Genomic DNA, 17,391 nt, shown 5'->3' with positions numbered 1-17,391 from the left:
TCTCAGTCCAAATCAGGCAGTTCATCTCATTTTTCAGCAATTGCATAACTACAAAGAACTGTCCTATTGTGCATTTAAATCCAGAATTTGACTAGCATGAAATTTTCCAGCATACGTGCCATACTGGGCTTAAATATGGATAAGAAACTATGCAGACAAGGAGTGCATTCCAAAAACCATTCAGCTTTATAAATATTTGAGTTCTCTCAAAAAAGTGGCATAAACAAATAATCTCTACAAGATCCCATGCAAAATACTTTAAAGAACACATAATTACCTTCAGCCAGAAGTACAATCCAATACTAATTTTATCAGTCAACCTACCAAACCCTCTTAGATAACCAAGCTCTTGGGACTTGCAAACTTTAGCTACATTGCCCCTGGAAGGAGGTGAAGCTGGGTATTTTGGGGAGGTCCTGCTCCCCCCCTAAGCCTGTTCTACATTTGAAATAGCAACCTTCATGAATACGATTCAGGAATGCTCTAAATGTATCTCAGCCAGCAGTTATGCAGACCAGATGGCAGTTTTCCCTCCAGTGCTGTCATTATTTTATCAACTTCTGTTCTGATTTACAAAGGATGTGGATGTATCCCAAAAACACAAACACAAACACTGCAAAATGGGAAGCAATGTTCTGGCAGTCATTTCACTTTGGAGGCCTTCTTTAAACACCTAGATAATGAAGCAGGTTACCTTAATGCAATAACCAGTTTCCACAGGAAAGAGCAAAAAGGGCACAGCAGTCTCTTACCCTCCAGCAGCTGCTTTCTGGTATTGCAAGCCACCAGTTCATCATTAAACAAAATAAATTCAATTTCTGTGATTGCAGGTTCTAGCAAAAGATGGGTGCTTCCAGGCACAGAGAGCTTCTACTGCACAGTGGGGAAAGCGAGTCTGATCCAGATGATTGATGAAAAGTTAAATTCTGATGTGCAATTATTGGCAAAGCCAGGACTTTGTCAGCTGTATTAATGCCTCAAATGGAGGCATACTTCTCCACTTAAAATAGGTCTATTTATTGTGGCTCAAAACTGCTTTCGCACTAGACAAACAATACCCTTCCTTATATAAAAGCCATTCAAATTTATTATGGGTTTATAGCAGGCATTCAAAAACCAGCATTAGTAAACATACCATCAATTTTAACCTACCGCAGGACTGCTGGAGGAGCTCTGAAATTGTTTGGAAGAGATTTTGTCTGCCATTAAGAAAAACCTTAAAAATATCACCAGTAAACTAGCTTTATCTTCTGGTGTTTACCTTTACTTGTGCTTTGACTTCTTGAAGCATAGCAGCAACGTCACATTTTGGTACTACTGCTGAGAAAACAGATTGCAGTTTTTGCTGGTCCAGGCTTGAGACGAGCAGCTGATCCAAGCTAAAATGAACAGAAGACAGCTTTACATTTCTAGGCTGTGTAGACATATGTTTTGGGTATACAACGTAGGCTGCATTAGGGAATGAAGAGCCAGCTCATTAACAAGCAGAAATCTTGAAAACAGGTAAGAAATGCTGAAAGAATGGGAAGTTGCAGAGAAGACAATTCAAGAATAGGGCTGAAAATCAGCCCCCGATCTGTTCCCCTTCTTTCCCAATGGCTTTAGCAACAGACATGAACAAAAACAAGGAGACAGCTACATCTGAGGACTACTTCTGGCAGGACAACAAGCTTGCTTGTTAATGCAGGCTGAGCTATCTGCCAGCGCTGTGCAGCCTCCCTGCCGGGCAGGCTGCAACTGCTGTGCTATAACATGGCCAAAAACTGACCCAAGACAGCCAGAAGGGACACAGAAAAGCAACCCAGCCCTGCCAGGATGAAATGCTTCATTCTGTATTGAAATGCAGCCAAGATTGTGAGGGGAAAGGGGGTGGGGGCCAACGCTGAAATCTGCTTTGGGGCAGACCTAGGGCAATGGGGAAGGCTTGTGGGGATGAAAATGAAACAGTGGTAGCAAAGCCAACACCTACCTGATGGACCAGCTGTTTTCAGAGTGCTCCCCCTTCGGAGAACTGCCATGAGGTGCATCTTCATCTGAGGCAGACCCCGGTGTCCCCGAGCTACTGTCCCGAGGGCTGCTGGCATCCATCCCCACTGCACCCGCCTCACCGGGGCTACAGCGGGTCGACAGGGCTGCATGGCTCCGGGCTGACATGCAGAGGGCTCTGTGAGGTGTGATTTCAAGCTCTGTCTTGAAGCATGCAGGCTGCGTCGGCCCTGAGAAGCCCTCTCCACACAGCTTGTCCAGGTCAGGCATGCTGAGGGCCCTCAGCTCCCGCAGCCTGGAGCGGGACAGTGGTGGCCGCCCCAGGCCCCGGCTGCGGCGTGCCTGTGAGGCTGAGGGGGGAAAGGCAGATGGATCAGCCCCAGTGCTGCCCTCTTCGCTCTTCTGGGGCTTTTCTTCCCCCTTGCTGCCCGCTGTCACATGCGTGTGCTCTGCACTGGAAGGAGACTTGGCCATGGCATGGGCCGGGCTTGGGCTGCCACCGTAGGAGCTCAAGCTGCGCCGCAGGGCCCGTGGTGTCTCTGCAGGGCTGGCTGCGGTGGCTATCCCACCACACGACCTCCTGGCGAGGGGAGACCTTGTGGCTGAGTGTATATCAATGGCCTTCACAATGGGCCGGTCAAAATTTGCCAGGTTTTCAAAGGATTTGATCCTCTGTTTGACGGAGAAGGATGAGGTAGGTTCATGTGGCCAGTTCAGCTCATAGTAGTAGTAATTCCTCCTGAAGCTCCTCAACCTTTCAGTGGCAGGGCAGCTGTTGTCACTGGCTGAGGGGGATGTGTCATGGACCCTCTGGGTGCTTTTGGAAGCATATGCCTGTTCCTTCCCACTCTGGCCATTTGGTGGGTTGGGATGGACCATTTTTAATGTCCCCGTGGCTGTCTGGGAGTATTTCTCCTCTGTAGCATGGCCCTGGAGTCCTTGCACAGGATGAACCTCTGCAACATGGCAGTCCTCCCTCAAGTGACCTGATAACTGGGCTGGCATTGAGTAAGTCCTTGTCACAGGTTTTGACAAGCCATAGAGATTTCTGTCTCTGGCAGTATCTGCTTTTGTTAAATTCTGCATGGTCCTCGTCTCCTCAGTTAGCTGAGGCACTTCTGCATTTTCCTCTTCTGTTTTCTCCAGCAATGGCAGATGCAAGAATGATGCTGGTGAGGAAGAGGCAGAGGAGGAGGAAGAGGATGATGATGAGGAAAGCTTTACCTCAATGAAAGTGCGCTGGATCTCCTGCCCTTCCAGCTGCTCCTGCTGGACCAAGGAGGACCTTAATGAAGAACAGCCTCCAGCAGATGGTCCTGTGTTTTGTAGATCCAGTTGCCTAAGGTCATCTGCACTATTGATGCTCTTGATTGCATTCAGACCTGTTCCAGGGTTCTCAGTCCTCCCTTTCACATATTCAACTTTTGGTATCCCCTGAGGAGGTGAAGTGACTTTGGACTGACCATCTCTGGCTCTGAAATCATCCACCTTAGCACCCTTACCCTCACACATCACAGGCTGCATGGAAGTTTGCTTTTCTTTTGGCTTTCCCCAGGCCTGCTGCAGGTCTGTTAGCTCCCCAGAGCCACCCTTCATTTCACCACTCACTGTTGGGCTGTTGGTGCCATTCAGGAGAGGCAAAAGTGAATCTTCAGAAATGACCAGCGATTGTTTATTTTCTATCTCTGCTTTCAGAGTCCCTGAGGCTGCTGAAATGGTCTTTCCAGGATCTGGGTTTGTAGGTGAATTACGGGACAATGGTGTTTTCTTCCCCGGGAGTTTAGGGGACAGCTGTGGAGAAACAGAAATCCTTTTCTGATCAGTCCCACTGACTTTGGTAGGATTAATGCCAGAAGAATCCAGATTTGCCTTTGCTTTGCTTTTGATGGTGAAGCCTTTTAGCTTTGGTCCTGCTTTGGCCTTCTGATTATTTAAAAGGGTGTCCATTATACTTTTTTGTGCCATTCCCTTAGAGTCCTGACAGGACTTTTTCTGTGAGGATGGGCTGTGCGGTACTGCAGCTCCTTTGCAGGGGTTTGTGCCTGAGCTTTGGACTTTTCCATTTGAAGTCCTTCCTGAAGTCAGGGAGTTAATTTTCTCATTTTTCCCTGGCAAATCATGAGTTGTATTAGCCTTTGGATCTTTAGATCTAGTGGGGAAGGGAGACCTGAGTGATATTGCTTTTGACGATGATGCATTCACTTGACTGCCGTCTGTTTTAGACAAGTTGGACAAACTGTTGGTTTCTTTTTTCACTAAGCAATAACTGACAGAATGATTACAGTCATCAGCTGCTGTTTCTGTTTCAGATTTGGATCTCTGCTCATCATGACATCCTTCCTTCTCAAGCAAGTTGTTCTCCGAGGCATTGACATCTCCAGCAGAGCAAAAGCTTATCTTTTTGCAGTGCAGAGACCCTTCCCCTTCAGTGGATTCACAGCATTGCGTATGTCTGTTGTTGTTCCCCAAACCCACTTCTGTACTTAAGGCACCATTGTTACAGAAAGAGTAAACTTCAGGGATACTGATTGAATTCTTTAGAATGTCTTTTTCTGGCAGAAAAGCTGAGGAAGAAGAACACAAGGATGCAGAGGATACACCTGAACACTGTGAGGGACATGGAGCGGGGCTGCCATGATCTTCCAAGCCCAGCTTGTTGATGCTCGTCTCCAGTGACCCACACATTGCACAGCCCTCAGTCTGCAAGACTTTGCCACTGTAAGGGTGCAGCAGGGACAGAGAGGGTGAGCTTGCTGCAGACGTGAGATGCTGCTCCTGTGCAGGCTTTTGGGGCTCATCATTCATGCAACAGATCTCGATTTGCTCCTCATCGGACTCGGTTACAGTGCAGGCTGCAGGGGTGTTAGCAGTAGTGCACAGTCCAAGCAGCACCTCGTTAGTACTATCAAAGGTTTCTGTGACAGACTCTGAGTCTGAGTGAGAATCTTCTGCAGCCCCGTACATAGACTTTGGAAGCGGGTCGCATCTGTTACCTTCCAGAGCGGTTGCTGCAGGTAACTCATCCTCATTTAAACTACTAAAATTCCTAGAATAGTTATTTAAAGAGTTTTTATTCACAGTAAAAAGTTTGCCTGTGTTAATGGAGTCCAACACAGACAGCCCCAAGACCCCTTGTGCATTAGCTCCACAATTCACAGTTTTTTCCAGCAGCTCCTCCTTGGCTGGCCGTGGCTCAGATCCGGGACAACCTTCGTCAGTCCCACAGCAGCACATCGTGGTGTACTCATCTCGGAGGGGGCTTTCTGCTCGCGACGGGGTGCGCGGAGCCCTGCTCTCGGCAGAACCCATCTGGCTGAGCAAGTCATCGATGTCAGTGACGGGGATGGCCGCGCAATCCTCGGCGCGGCTGCCTCTCACGGAGCCTCTCTGCACGTCCTTGCTCGTGGCATCAGGTGGCAGTGTCGATCTCTCCACCGCACAGCCGCCACCAGCGCTTTGCAACCCGGCTCCTTCTCGCATCCCAGCACCCCGTGCTTCCTCAGCTGCGAGGGGGCTGTTGACATCGGCCTGGTTTTGACTGTCTACCCCTGGAGACAGGATGACGTTTGTAAATCTGCTGACAGCTGCATCATTGACAAAAACAAATAAATAAAAAGAGAAGGGAAATCCTGTCAGATATAGGAAGTGATACACCAACCACCAACACCATGGGGTTTTGTTTTTACAGAAACAGACCCCCATGTAGTCAGACAAGTTCTCCCTTTGCTCTGCACTCCTCCTCTTCTGTAATCACAGCAACTGAAATTAATCATAACCCTGTGTATCTGAGCGGCACATGGGGGGGAGCAAGCCCTCATCCAAGGTGAGTAGTCATGATCTGTTCAGTTCTCATCTCTGAGATTTCAGCAGCCACGCTGCCACCTCCCAGAGTGCCAGTGTGCAGTAAGCCAGGCTGAGCAGTACCACTTCTCCTTACTTGTTTGATTGAAGATGTCTCCAATAGATGGGAGAGGGTAAACAAAGCAAGCCCCAGCATAGCGAACAAAGGTGAACAGGTAACACAGTGATGAGCTGTGCATAAATAACTTGATTCTGATCCTCACAGCACTTCTGCAGGTGTTTAATGTGACACGCATGGGTGATGTTATACACGCATTAAGCATATGGGCTTTACAGGATTTCTGGCACAGACCTGTCATAGCTTCAAATACATGTTTAACCCTCTCTTGGGCAACACACTGAGTTCCCTGTCTCTGCTGCACTCTGACACATTTCTCTTCACCCAATTCCTCAGCTCTTCAACTTCACCCTAAGGTAAGCATTGGCTTGCACCTTTCTACACTGCTTCTGGGACATGCATCCCCATTCAAGCTGCTTTCCAGAGGCCAGTTAGAACCAGATGAGGACCAGAAAGGGCATGGAGAAGGAGGGGTGCATTCACTCTCTCCTGCTTGTTAAACGTGCCAGCACATCCTTCTAATCCTTGCACAAACCTGTGGGATTATCCACACCATTTAATTTAGGTACCCAGGTTAATGAGTGCAAATTCCTACTGGAGTTAGAAAGGGAATAGATCTCAGAAGACCAATCTGAAGCAGACAAGTTGGGATCTGAATGAAGTGCTGCCCTGCTTCAGCTTGCTGGATTACACACTGAAGAGACTCTCTGCCAGTGGGGCAGGGTGAGGGGAAGAAGAAAGCAGAAGAGTTCCCTGATAAAGGAGTGCCAATGTGCCCCTACCCCACTGCTGTCAGTCTACAAAAGCCACTAGGGAAACAAGAACAGAAATCTCTGCCAAGCCAGGAATTCCTGAAAGAACAACTGGAACTGAAGCATCTGGAAGCACTTTAGGCTCCCAGGTATTAATAGGTACACGAAGATGATCATAAGCTAAAATGAAGCAAAATATTATGTTCTTCCTGAATTTGAAAAGTATGCTTTTCTTTTTCAAACACTCATTTTCACACCACATAATTTGTACAGTCTGCGGGGATGCATATATTGCTGGAGCAGCATAAATCAGCCCTGAGCAGAAACTAAGGAGGTATCAAATATTTCAATTCAATCTAGAAAACTTTTTATAAGAAACATGTAAATAAACTTTTCTGTAAGATTCTAGTTTTCTCAGGTTTTATGTTTCATGTTTCTGCACATTAGACCATTCTGACACATGAAAGGGAAAGAAAGGACGCTTTTATTCTATGTGTCCGTGGCAGGGGGGTCAGAACAAGATCTTTGAGGTCCTTTCCAACCCAAACCATTCTATGAGTCTGTGATTCTATCATTGGCCATTGATAAAAACGTTACTTAAACTTCAGATTTAAGAGAGACAGATGTGATTTTAAAGCGTCACTATTTACTGAAGAGGCACAGCAGCAAAATGGGCTGTCAGGACATGATCACTGCTGAGTTAGCTCCTGCATGAGACCTCTGCAGATGCTGGCAGGGGGGACACAGTGTAAGTGGGAACTTTGAATGCTTCACACAGGAGTGGGTTTGCTCCCTTCATTGTGGTGCTAGGCAGAACCCTGAGGCCTGAGGTTTGGGCATGAAGTACTTTGTCTGGCTCACAATGCAACTCTGTACCTTCTGTTTTTCCTTTGAATCGATGTAGGAAGCTGGGGCAGCAGAAAATCAGACCCAGCAGATCCAAGGGAATTTTCTTCCATGGTACTCAGAATAAATGGTACAAAAGCAAAACTACTCTCTCACCTGATGCTGCTTTCTGGATCTCCAGGGTTACAGATGTGGGAAGACACTGCATAAGCAAGCATATCTCCTCGTACGTCATCTTACTGACTGGGATACTGTTGATGGTGGTAATCTCATCTCCTACAGCCATCTTGCCCATTGATCCCTGATGCAATGACAGATCCAAAGAAATGATAAATATACCTGAGAATCCCTGCCACAGGGGCAAAGATCGCAGTGGAGCAATTAATAGCTTGTAAGCAACATTCCCTATTTCACATCACCACAGATCACAGGTACCACTGCTGTCAGTTTGCCAACATGTAAATAAAGAACAGACTGTGATTTGGCCAGGAGAGGCATTAATGATCAACCTAAAACAGGAAGGTCAAGAGAGCTGCTGGATTCTTTGCGAGATTAGAATCAGGATGGAGGATACAGCCCTCTTCATTTAAACGAATTGGGATGAATCAGCCCTAGCTTCTTCAGGACTGGAACGCTGTCTATCTTTTTTGTATTTCATGGGTAAAGCATACTCCTGGCCACAACCTCCCATTGGAGCAACAGTACTCTCCTATACAACTGAACTGGACAGAGACTGAGGTCTTAAGGTAAAAGCCTGAAAACCACTGAACTAGAGAAAAAGGTAGGAACTGAAGCCCAATCCCCAGTTCTCACAGCCCAGCTGAAACTGCTATGACATATCCCCTCTTACCCAACTGGCCACTGACTAGACTAAAAACCCTACATCCAGCTTTTCACCATAGAGCATTCTCTGTCCTTTTCCTGCACCTTTGCATCTATGTCAGCAATTCCACATCCAGCATGAAGCAAGCATCCACAGCAGTACGTGCATGTATGAGATGCAGAGGAGTGATGTGTTACTGGTACTTCCATGGCATTTTGCAAACCTGGCTGGCACCTAAGGCCTCCTGGTACCAATCTATATATAAACGCAAGAATGTATGCATATCACATAAAAAAACTTTTTTACCACCAGGATTTACTTATTTTGTCTTTGCCTATGGTAGAAAGAAAGCAACCAATAGCATTCCCTCAAAACTGTGAGTGTGAGGGGGGATGAGTCCTTCTCAGCAGACTTGCTCTTGACTGCTTAGTTTTGAATCAGCCAAGGGTGCATCTCTGGATCAGAAACATCTCCTTTAATAGCTGCCTCAGAACAATACAGAATCAGATGTTTTGCTGGGCAGAGACAAACATCTCCCTTGCCCTTATTCTCAATAGATCAGCTGTTTAATAATAACCTGCAAAGCAAAAGCAAATCACAAGAAGGAAGCCCAAATTAAAGAATTACCATTTCTGCTGGTCCACCTGGCCGCAGTCCTGTGACAACAACCTTTAAGGGCATGGCCTGGATTTCCAAATCCAGCCCAAATGACTCATGCTCATTACGAACCAGAGTGACTATTTCACCCTGGCCCTGCCCGGCCCCGTTGGGTGCTTCACACTTCTTGCTGTGAGGGAGCGTCCTCGCAACAGGCTTGTTGTAAGAGCTGTGCTCCTCCATCCTCTGTCTCTGGAGGCTTCGGCACTCGGTGCTCATCATGCTTTTCACTCTTGTAACTGCTCTGTGCTCGAGTTTCGGCGACCTCTTAGATTCGAGCTGTGCTTCCCGTAGCTCCTTCAGACTCAGGCTGCCGAGACGAACTTCAGGCACGCTTGAGTAATCGAATGCTATGATGGGGAAGAAAGGAGAGTCAATTTGCTCCAGCGTGCTGTCTGCAGACTCCATGGCGTTACTGAAGACAGGGGAAGATGTCTCTGTGCCACTATATCTAGGTGACTCACTGTCCTGGCTCTCATCATCGATTTCTACGGACGAGGTTGTAATGACAATGCCAGCATCCTCCTGGCTCTTGGCCTTCTGTCCTCTGTGCAAGTGGGAACCTTCGTCGTCATCACTAACGTCACCGTCATAGAAAACAACCCTCCTCTGCCGATGAAAGGGGCTGCGGGAGGACTTGGGGCTGTCGCTGAGGATGCCAGGTCGGACAGACTCCACAGGCTTGTTGTGAAGGCCAGACAATCTCCCACTAGTTGGAGAAGCCAGACCATTTGCTTTTACCACTCCTGCTTCTCTAGTCACTGGGGAGGGAAGAAAAAGTTATACTTTAATTGCATTTAAACATAATTTTTAATACCATGCATCTGACTGTAGCAGACCACACGTGGATGTATTTGCAGGGGGAGGTTGACCCCTCCTCACAAAGGAAAAAGCAAGTTATTCATCTCCTCCCTTTATCTACCGTAAACATAAAGAGGAATGGCAGATAGCTCTACAACTCATGGATAATCAGTTTGTGGCACATCTGGTTCTATTTTCAGTTTATTTTTGAATTATGACTATGACCCAAAGAAGAAAGGGATGTAAATTCACATGTGTATTTTACTTTAAACAGCAGAATTTCTTTCACATTTTGCTTAAATCTATGATGACTGCCTGCATCAACTTACAGAGAATGAAAAATGCTTTCCTCAACAAAGACATAAGCACACGCCAATCGGTTTCAAATTAAAGACCAATAAACCCAAGAACCTTTTCTATGTCCTTCTTAGGAAGAACTGCATCTTAGTTGGTAGAAAGTTTGTTTGTTTTGTCAGTATTTTAAAATGTAAAAATGCTGCTAGGGATTAAATAATGAATTTCCAGAGAAAAATAAGCTGTGGAAAAAAAACATTACTTGAGAAGCATAGGAAAGGGAGAACAAATGTAATATACTGTCAGTGTGAGATCAGGTGTATGTCAGTAAGTAAATGTAAGATTCATCCAGTCAATTACTATGGGGAAAAAGACATACACAAAATATCTGATGTCAAATTGAACATCTGATTGTCTTTACTCTGCTACATGTGACATTTTTAAATCACATATTTGAGATAGCCATGAACACTTTCATTTAAATGTAATCAATCAGATGATCATCAGTCATTTGAAAGTAAATATGCAGGGCTATCCATCTAGTTTTGACCAAACCAAATAAAATCATTTTCACAGAATCAAAGCAACAATTTGGACAAAATACTATGGAAACAGGCATTTCTGTCCATTGTTGTAAAGCCCTTCCATTCTCCAGAGTTTTGTATGACCAGCACTGGCTTGCACTATGCTGCCAGCCATTTTTTACCACTACAGGAAATCACCCTCCTGTAACGCATAACAGTGCTCAGTGACTCTCCCCACATTAGCCAAATGACCAGACACATTCCTGTCGCTTACTCAGGTTGCCAGGAAGAAGAGAGCCATCATCCACCAAGCTGTTTCTGTTCTTCTGGCGGAGCTGCTCTTCATCGCAGGAGCCCGTTACAGCATCAGAAAATGCGAGCTGGCTCGTACCATCATGGGAGAAGTACTGGGAAAGCTCTGCCTCGGAGCTGACAGATCCCTGCTGAAAAGAAGTGGGCCTGGTGACCGACCATCCTCATGGCTTAAAGCCCCTGTCTGCATGCAAGCACCACAAACACTGCTCACGTTGTTGTGTCAGTGAAGGAAGTCTACAGCCAACTTTTAAAACCGAGGAGTTGTTGGTATATTAAAAGTTGAACTGTCCAACTTGGACGTCTGGAATGCTGCACATCAATAGATTTTTAGCCAATATAATAAAAAAGGATTCCAAATCTCACTACTTTGCAGATGTGGTTCAGTGCAGAGACAAGGGATGAAACCCACTTGTGCAATTCCCTTTGTACACCTTCTGCACTGAGAGAGAAAGGTTTGTGACTCTGGACACAGTTTGTGCAGCTTCTTTGGCATCCCCAGAAAAAACAGCTTTTCCACTGCAATGGCTGTATAGAGAGATCAAGAGCTCAGCTTTCTGCCCACCAGCTCAGCTCCCTCCTGCTAACTCTGCCTGTGTCCCACAGAGCAGGGGTGCCTTCACGATGGCAGGAGACAGGAGCCCACATCTCTCTGCCACGCTCTGCACTTCGCTCCCAAAGGCTACAGCCACACAGAGGAACAGCAGCTTGCTGCTGTCGCCATTTAAACATGTCATGTAAGAAACCAACATTTTTTTATGGAGCCCATGTGACAGGGAGCGAACTGAGAGGTTTGGGTTTGAACTCCTTGATCAAGTAAGCGCTTCAGTAAAAGCTGAATTTGACGCAGACCCAGTTTTTACTGCATCTGATCCTTTTACCCGGCTTGCTGGCTCCAGGAAGCGTTTCATAGTCCAGCTGAGGGGAGATGAGGTCTCTCCTTGTTTGGCCTTCACACCAGGGGATGGACTTTTTTGTACAGCTCCTGTTAAACACAGCTTGGTTAGATGCCAAAAATTAAAGTTGTGGTCCCTATATCTAAACAAGATCCTCATTCACCTTCTGAGCCAGGGGCTGCATTTAATCCCTCTTATTTATTATCTGAATTGCTTTCCTAAAGTGAGATTTATTTAACATTTCACAAGCTTGCCCTCATATCGGGTGAAGCGTTATCACAGAGACACATTACGCCAGCCAGGCCTGGAACACAGATGAACAGGAGATGGTCTTCTTCACCCTCTGAAGCATGCTACTGACTACAGGCCACCTCAAAAAACAAATTAGCAGCCACTGGCAAGGTTTACTTCAAAAAATGTCTTAACTGACACAGATGTAAACAGGATACTTACAAACCTAACACTTCTGTCTAAAAATCACCTTACTGGTCACTCTGCCATCGCTAAGTGTTTGCTTTTATCTGTAAGATTTTAGGAAGTGATAAGTCTGAAGCTCAAAAAATCAGCCAAATGCCAGAGCACACATTTTGATGTGACCCCAAGGATTAAAATGGAGTTAAAATATATAGACCAGTATGAAATATCTGGACTTTTTTTAATGGATGGAACAATACTTTCTCCTTTTGTCTTTTTTATTTTCCATCTACATGGATCAGTGTACACAGATGCGGGTTGATTCCTCTGGTCTTTTCTCTGCTAGGACACTGTGTTTCCTATTTTTCTTGAAGAGAAGAGAGAACAAACACCTCTTGACACCCCTGCTTACAGGGCATGGCAGCTGAGGAGAACAAAGTAAGTAATGAGCTATTGAGTAGATCCACCTGAACCAGATGTTTTTGCTAAAATTTCTGCAGTAGACAGTGATTACACACCCTAAATGTTCTGTTGTTTTGAGGGCCCTCAAAACACTGATGTTGGGGAGCCCAAGGGCATTTCCTTAAACATTCCTGCATCTGGAAAAGGACAAATATTACAAAACATGCTGCTACCTGTGCTGTGAGAGGAGCTGGCATCCTTGCTCTCTCGGTGTGTGGTACGTGCGATTGCTTCATCCATCTCCTGCTCAGAAACCTGAAGTCAAGTGGAAGATAGAGATCAGACAGCGTAGATGAAATGGAGAAGAAAGTCTGACCATTTACCACCACAGATACATGATTCATTCCACATACACTACTATCTTATAACGATGCAGCAAAGAAGACTTAGTTGAGAGCTCCTGAGTCCTGGTCCCCTGATTCAGACTCTCTCCACGCCACTCTCCTGCAGAAACCAAGCGGCAGAAGGCTGCTGACTTCATGAAGACCACATCCAAGTGCCACATTACGCAAACAAATAAACCAGCACCAGATTTAAAGAAATCAAATGAAGCCATTGCAGCACAACTTTAACTCAATTAAGTGCTGTAGATTGATTTATCAAGAAAATATTACATTAAAATAGACAAAGGCTGCTTTGTACAAGCGTACATCAGCAACAGAAGATATCCTACTATACTTAATCTACCGGAAGAAGACCAGACTTCCCAAGATATTAGCTGTCTTTTTAATTTTAATTTCTCCTTGTTTTTAAAAAGAAAACCTAAATCAGTAATCGTTAATTAATGCTCCTCTGGTTTAAGAATAAATACTGGTTTACCATATTTGCTAATTTTCTCCTGAATTACTGCCATGCACTTAATTCTTATTACTGGAAAACTCCATATAATTTTGTAACAGGAACAACTAGTCTGCAGGAATATATATTTTAAAGCAGAAAGCAAGTTGATTCTGTCAAAAATAATTTCTATGCACATTGCTTTACATGAATTAAAATTCAGCATAAATAGAGACTAGAAACTTGAATCTTTCTGAACCATGAAGATTTGAAAGATTCCTAAGCAAACTCAGCAGTTTAAACACAGTTTCAATGCCACATTCACTCAGAATAACAAGAAGAAAGAAAATTTTGTGGTATTTCTCTTGGAAGTACATGAAAACACTGAAGTGAACATATTCAGCAACAAAACGTACTGTGGACCTTTTTATATCATAAAATGAGACATTAAGTATAAGAACGTCCAAAACAACATGAGCTTTTGTAGAAATACATCTCTGTTTTCAGTCTGTGGCATGACCTTATAGCAAACCAATGCTTCTGAGCTCCTGGGGCACAGGGAGTTCCTACAGGACACAGACCAAGCCCTGAGGGTATGCTCCAGGACCTTTACACAAACCTTTGGGTACAAGATGTTCCAAGGGTATAACTAGGTGCTGGGCAGACTGCAGTATTTGTTTAAAGCTAACCAAAAATCCACACTTCTGCAAGCTCTGCCAATTTTGATTTTTAGCATCTTCTGTGCCTCAGGCAGAGCAAACTGGAGACAGACAAGCTAATTCCTAACTACAGTCTGCAGGCTGGGGTATTATTAAGAGCAAATAAAATAAAATACCCTACACACATCTGCCCATCCCTCGGTGCTGTCAGAAAAAGGTGACAGTGACATAACGATGAATATGGGTTCCCATATGAGCACTCCTGTAGAGATGCAACTATGTATGAGGGATTGTGGATTCAATATTGCCTGGGAGGAAAAAATGCTTTAGGGTCTCTCCAACTCAACTTCTAGGTTTCCTTAGCATTTCTTGGCAAAGGATTTGTTGTCATTTTAAATATCACTTACGGAAAACTGTAATAGGAGCCACTTAATAGTTTCCCTCTGTTACCAAGTAATAGCAAGCAATTAGCTTAACTCAGTTCATCTTCTCAGCAGATACCTGGTTAGGTCACTCATTGGCTTTCAAGCCACCACCGCAGCAAGACGAAGGACAGAGGAGAGAGGGCAGGCTCCACTGCATGGAGGTTTTATTTCGTCGTACTTACATACTTTACTCTGTAAAGTCTATATGCCTCAATAATGCAATCAAATTGAACCATCATGCTGGTTCAGCACAGCATACAGACTCCCTAGAAATACTGTTATCTTAGGCTATAAGCCCAATTCTTCCCCCCTCCCTGCTTACCTGTAACAGAACCACAGCCTTTCTTTTTAGCAGCGCAAGGCCTCACAGCAATGATAATAAACTGTGGGCAGCAGACCCCTATTTGTCTATTGTTTGTATATTTGATTTAGCAGAAAATACGCAATTAATTATAAAATAAGAAACCCGAGTTCTCCTAGATATGGATTTATTAAGGCCTCCATTTGTAGTTACGAGTTCAAAAGTCAGAGCTCTCTGGACCCACTAATACAAATATTTTTACAGCTTCATTCCTGTTTAAACAGGAAGGTTTTGTACACTCATGAAATTCTTTGAAATATTGAAATAAAAGAAGTTGTTATTCCCTGCAGCTTGGTTAAAAGGCTTTTATCTTCTATCATCAATTTTTAAAAATTGCTTGTAAATACTCCCTTTGTAAACATAGCTGTATTTCCAAATTGCCCTTGCACAGATTTCACAGTAGCAGTACATTCCAGATTCTCACGTTTTAACTCCTGAAGGAAAACTTTGATCTTTGGACAGATTTAACTTCTTTAAAACCAGTATTCCTAATGCTTTATCATAGTTGATCAGTTCAATCTGTTGATATTTATATTCCTGGCCCTAAATTGTATTACACTCAAAGACAAACTAACTGTAAAATAACTTTTAGGAAGAAGAGGACTTGTGCCATATCGGTCCAAGTACTGAGAAAGATGGGAACACTCCACTCAAGTAGTTCCAGGAAAATTGCATTTGATCAGTGGGTGACTAAGTGAAAAGCAGCAGGGACAGTCCAGCATTGCTACAACTTAGAAAACTGGAAGACATCATTACAATCCTCATTTCTTGCACAACTCATGCCATAAAGAGAAAAAATCCAATATTCATTTGCTGCTGTCCTGACAGCAAGACTCAAATTATAGCACCAGATGCACTAACACATTTTCTCCTCACCTTTGGGTTAGGATGCCGACTGATAATCAGGCTCACTGGACCTGGACCACATTCACTCAGGATGGCGTAGGCTTCACTTAGCGCCGCGTGACGCAGACTCACCGAATCTGCCTCCAGGATTTGGTCACCCCGACTGCAGAGAGATAAAGCCAGTTAATCACAGCCTCCTTTGACAAAAATGTTTGTGCTTTCAACTGATGGCCAAGCTTTTTCAAAGATACAAGTGTCTGGAAAAGATCTGACTTGCAAAGAAGCCAGTCTTGCTCTTGCTCCCAGTGATGTGAACACTCTAAGTCTTGTTGACTTTGGGAGGTAGGTTCTTCTGCACTTGCCGTCAGTGATACAAACCCTATTAAATCAACAGAGAAAACTGGCTGCATTTGGACCTGGGTGAAAGAAAACTTCAATTCCAGTTCTGTATTTAGATACTTGTTGAGCACAGAAGGGGGAAAATCAGATTCAGATGGGCCGTTCCTTCCCATCATATTGAATTACTTAATGCAAACACCGATAAGAAACTAATTATCTAGATATGAGTTTATAAAATGACTCCAGGAAAAAAATTGAGCATGATAAGTCTGTGTTTGCTTCAAATTAACATGTAAAACCCATTAAAAAGGAAAAAAACAAACCTCTTCTGAGAGGAAAGATTGTTTAGTTTTGTTTTTCCAATTTCTTAACTCTTGCACATGGTGCTCAGACATCTGGAACTATTCAAAAGAAAAGATCATCAACTAGGGATAGCATTAAAGCTCTCTCCATAATGATGAAAGCATTTGCTTTAAATAGACAGTCTCAAACAATCTACTACTACTGACTGATGTTGGGCTACTTGTGACAATGGACATGAGTTTGCCCTCTAAGTCCGCACACCACAGGCAAAATGACAATTGCACATGGCAGCCTTCGGTGACCTGTATTTTTTGGTAAGGGCTCAGGAAAAATAGAGGGCAATTTATTGGTTGTGTAATCATGCCACTGCTCTGCCAATCTTAGTTTTACCCAAACTACTCAAATAGGAGGCACAAAATGCATTGAGAAGGGGAGCTCAGACATGGAGGAGCTGGATTCAAACCTCTCCTGCTATTGCAAAGCCAGTTTTTGATTAACGAAGTTTTCCAAAAAAATCAAAACCATCCTGTAAGTTTTGGCTTATGGAGCTATAAACCACTGATGGGACAACAGAAGCAATAGCTCAAAGAAGCAAGCTAGAAATCTGGGAAGCATGCCTGGATATAATCAATCACTTAAACCTAATAAACGATACAGCTGTTACATAAAGAGGCAAACAGCACTGCAATCCAATGGGGCTTACAAGAAAGCAAGTTAGGATTAAGTACTGTCTCCTATAGACATTTCTATATGGTAGGAAATTTCAAGGGTTTTGGCAGGGATGCCATCATAAAATTATCTTCTTCCCTTACACCAAAAAATCAAATTGCTCTATCACAGTCTTCCTGGTCAGCAATGGAACAGAAGGCACTCTCTACCCATCTGAAAGCAATGCATTTTCTTGCTCAACCTCACCGCATCAGTGCTCATGCCACATGTTCGGGGAGGATCACGCAGTCCCAGCAGGTCTTCAGTGCAGCCCCCACTCCCAAACG

General features: G+C 44.3%; 1 protein-coding gene across 1 annotated transcript in view; it reads right to left on the bottom strand.

Moving 5' to 3' along the window:
- PDZD2 (PDZ domain containing 2) overlaps positions 1-17,391 on the bottom strand; it is a gene marked incomplete at both ends in the record, with an annotated part of 138,924 nt that overhangs the window by 9,169 nt on the left and 112,364 nt on the right. The window contains 8 exons of the mRNA XM_084278589.1: positions 1,262-1,379; positions 1,970-5,570; positions 7,660-7,804; positions 8,954-9,744; positions 10,877-11,045; positions 11,796-11,899; positions 12,860-12,941; positions 15,785-15,917. Coding sequence (XP_084134715.1) covers positions 1,262-1,379; positions 1,970-5,570; positions 7,660-7,804; positions 8,954-9,744; positions 10,877-11,045; positions 11,796-11,899; positions 12,860-12,941; positions 15,785-15,917 — 5,143 coding nt within the window. The remainder of the gene's footprint in view (positions 1-1,261; positions 1,380-1,969; positions 5,571-7,659; positions 7,805-8,953; positions 9,745-10,876; positions 11,046-11,795; positions 11,900-12,859; positions 12,942-15,784; positions 15,918-17,391) is intronic.

The sequence above is a fragment of the Gallinula chloropus genome (genome assembly GCF_964237585.1).
Source record: "Gallinula chloropus genome assembly, chromosome: Z".
Taxonomy (NCBI): domain Eukaryota; kingdom Metazoa; phylum Chordata; class Aves; order Gruiformes; family Rallidae; genus Gallinula; species Gallinula chloropus.
The sequence above is the reverse complement of the archived record's forward strand: the minus strand, read 5'-3'. Positions and strand labels throughout refer to the sequence as shown.